The sequence below is a fragment of the Myotis davidii genome, unplaced genomic scaffold, assembly GCF_000327345.1.
Source record: "Myotis davidii unplaced genomic scaffold, ASM32734v1 scaffold1521, whole genome shotgun sequence".
Classification (NCBI taxonomy): domain Eukaryota; kingdom Metazoa; phylum Chordata; class Mammalia; order Chiroptera; family Vespertilionidae; genus Myotis; species Myotis davidii.
This window is the reverse complement of record NW_006291034.1, coordinates 179,077-182,238: the sequence shown is the minus strand read 5'-3', so window position 1 is coordinate 182,238 and position 3,162 is coordinate 179,077. Positions and strand designations below refer to the sequence as shown.

The 3,162-nt window shown below is 52.0% G+C and overlaps 1 protein-coding gene across 1 annotated transcript in view; it reads left to right on the top strand.

The window, feature by feature from the left end:
* Positions 1–1,549: 1,549 nt before the first annotated feature.
* Positions 1,550–3,162, top strand: part of POM121L2 (POM121 transmembrane nucleoporin like 2) — a 4,723-nt gene continuing 3,110 nt past the window's right edge. Inside the window, exon 1 of the mRNA XM_006764303.1 lies at positions 1,550–1,567. Within this exon, the coding sequence (XP_006764366.1) occupies positions 1,550–1,567 (18 nt within the window). The remainder of the gene's footprint in view (positions 1,568–3,162) is intronic.

Below are 3,162 nucleotides of genomic sequence, written 5' to 3'. Positions count from 1 at the left end.
GAGCCCTTCCCTCCCCCGCAGCGCCCGCCCAGCGCCTGGCCCTGCGCTCCGGGCAGCTCCGGGCATCATTGTGGAGACGTCCGCGGAGCCTCAGTGAAACTTTCTCCTTAAAACAAAGCTGACAGCCCACCCGCCCCATCCCTGATGCCTTCTGACACCACCTCTTCACCGGAGATCCTTACTCTTAGGAGAGCATTGCTTTTCTTTCTTAAAAAAACATTTTTAAAAGTTGATTTCAGAAAGGAAGGGGTCGGGTGAGGCGGGGGGAGGAGAGAGAAGCATCGATGAGAGAGAATAGTGGATCAGCTGCCTCCTGCACACCCCACACTGGGGGTCGAGCCTGCAACCCTGGGTGCCTGTGCCCTGACCGGGAATCCAACTGTGACCTCTTGGCTCATAGGTCAATGCTCAACCCCTGAGCCAGGAGGCTGGGAGGCTGGCCATACTTTTCTTAAAAATGGGCATTCCCTTTCCAAATGCAACGTAGGCTCGTGCATCTCCGCTGAGGAACCAGGGTGGACCACAGCTCATCCCGACCTGGATCTTCTAGCCCAGTGGTCGGCAAACTCATTAGTCAGCAGAGCCAAAAATATCAACACTACCATTAAAATTTCCTTTGAGAGCCAAATTTTTTAAACTTAAACTATATAGGTAGGTACATTGTTATTAACTTAATTAGGGTCCTCCTAAGGCTTAGGAAGAGCCGCACTCAAGGGGCCAAGGAGCCGCATGTGACTCACGAGCCGCAGTTTGCCGACCACGGTTCTAGCCAGTTCCTCTGGTGCCATGTGGACATTTCAGCTTGCCTATCTGATTGTATCCTGCAAGTTCTCCTGACTCATTTTTGACCCCCAACAGTTATCAATATTATAAAATCCCAGTGGCCCTAACACCATAATGACCAAAGACTGGTCACCAGGAGGCTACGTGCACGGCGAGGTGCATGCAGGGAGCAGGGCTGCGTGCACAGCAAGGCGTGCGTTCCCAGGTCTCAACGCAATTTCCCCTGGGTTTGGTTCTTGCATGATTTCTTGATGAAATGAGTTGTGGTCCACCCTGGTTCCTCAGTGGAGATGCACGAACCTACACACTCTGGGTCCCGTGGCGCTGGAGGAGTCTGGGGTCCCAGGTCTCAACGCAATTTCCCCTGGGTTTGGGTCTTGCATGATTTCATGCACGTGGAAAGGGAATGCCCATTTTTAAGAAAAGTATGGCCAGCCTCAGGGGTTTAGCATTGACCTATGAGCCAAGAGGTCACAGTTGGATTCCCCGTCAGGGCACAGGCACCGAGGGTTGCAGGCTCGATCCCCAGTGTGGGGTGTGCAGGAGGCAGCTGATCCACGATTCTCTCTCATTGATGCTTCTCTCACTGGGTCACTAGTCCTATATAAAAGGCTAATATTCCTATTTAAAAGGCTAATATGCAAATACACCAAACGGAGGAAAGACTGGTTGTTATGATGCGCACTGACCACCAGGGGGCAGACCAAGGAAGGGGCTGCCCCCTGGTGGTCAGTGAGCTCCCACAGGGGGAGCACAGCTCAGCCAGATGCCGGGCTCACAGCTGGTAAGCACTGGGGCGGTGCGGGGAGCCTCTCCCGTCTCCCAGGCAGCACTAAGGACGTCCCACGGAGGCTCCCGGACACAACAGGGCGCAGGCCTGGCTGAGGGACCCCCGGGGTGCACAATGTGGTGGTGCTGTGTCCAGCTTTGCCAAGAACATGCCTTTCAGCTGGAAATAGGGACAAAGAACCCCTCCACTGGGTTGCCTGAGGAGTCAGAATTTCTCATTTATTTAGGCTCTTGCAGTAAAACCCAGTTGCTAGTTTATGGGAACTTGTTTTCCTGCCAGGTTGGCTGGCCTGTATTCTTGCAGCCCAGGTCCTATGCTAGTATATCATCAGGGCTCGTCTCTCTTTGTTACAGCAGTACTACCTCCTAGGGGGCGTTTTGGGAATCTGTGAGAGTGTTCTGGTTGTCATGCTGGTTGAGGGCCAGGGATGGTGGACATTCCTGCAAAACAAAGAATCTCCCTTATCTGGCCAGACTTTCATAAAAGCTGTTACCTGACACTACGTGACATGTAAATACAAGGTATTCTGCACAGTTTTGCTATGGATTGGAAAGCCCAGGGAACATACTTCTTTTTCTTTGCATGTCCTCCCAGGGCTGAGGAGGTGCCCGCAGCGCGCAGTCTTCCGGGGACGAGGGAGGAGCTGCCCTGCCCCACGTCTCTCCCGTGGCCCTCCAGTCTCCCATGAACCGACTGGGAGAAAGGATTTTCAGCCTAAAATAAAGGCCTTGGTGAGCCCGGGAGAGGCACCCGGGAGTCGGGGCCAGGACGGATGGGGTCGGAGAGTCCACGCAGATGAAAAGGGCGCCAGCGTCTTGCGCACCTGGAACCCCCAAGCTGCCCTCACTCTGCGGGGACCAGCTGCGAGCGGAATCAGGCCACTTCAAGTTCGCGCACATATTTCTGAAGAAGAAGATGGAACGAATCCATACAATCCATTTTAAGAAACAAAGTAAACTGATTTACAAAACTGGCTACAAAAAAGAAAATAAACCAAAATAGCTACAAAAATATGCTAAATGAAGACTAGTCTATGATCATTTACTATAAAAACAACAAAACACTCTTTTCTAAATCCTCCTTAAAATCAGAAAATAGATCATTTTAAAGGGGAAAATCGACGAACAAGTTGGATACAATTATGGTAGAGAAACCAAATAACCGATTTTTATGCGAATACATAAGGTCTCACTGAATTTGAGACTAAGCCAGGATCAACCAGGTGACTCACATTCTCGAAGTTTTAAAGCCAAATAACGTTTAAAGACGACGAAAAAGGTTCCTTCTAATGACAATACAACTGGCATGAACTGAGTCCCACTCTTTCAAGAAAGGTCGTTGGAGAACGCGTTCCCTTTGAAGCCCAGTCGGTCCAGAAGCAGGTGCAGCCGTCTCGGCGTCTTTGCTCCCATCCGGTTGGCGGGAGGCAGTTAGGGGTGACTAGGCCAGCAGGGGAGGGCAGTTAGGGGCAACCAGGCTGGCAGGGGAGGGAAGTTACGGGCAATGAGGCAGGCAGGCAGAGTGATTGGGGTGATCAGGTGGGCAGGCAGGCAAGCAGTTAGGAGCCAGCAGTCCCCGGTTGCAAGAGG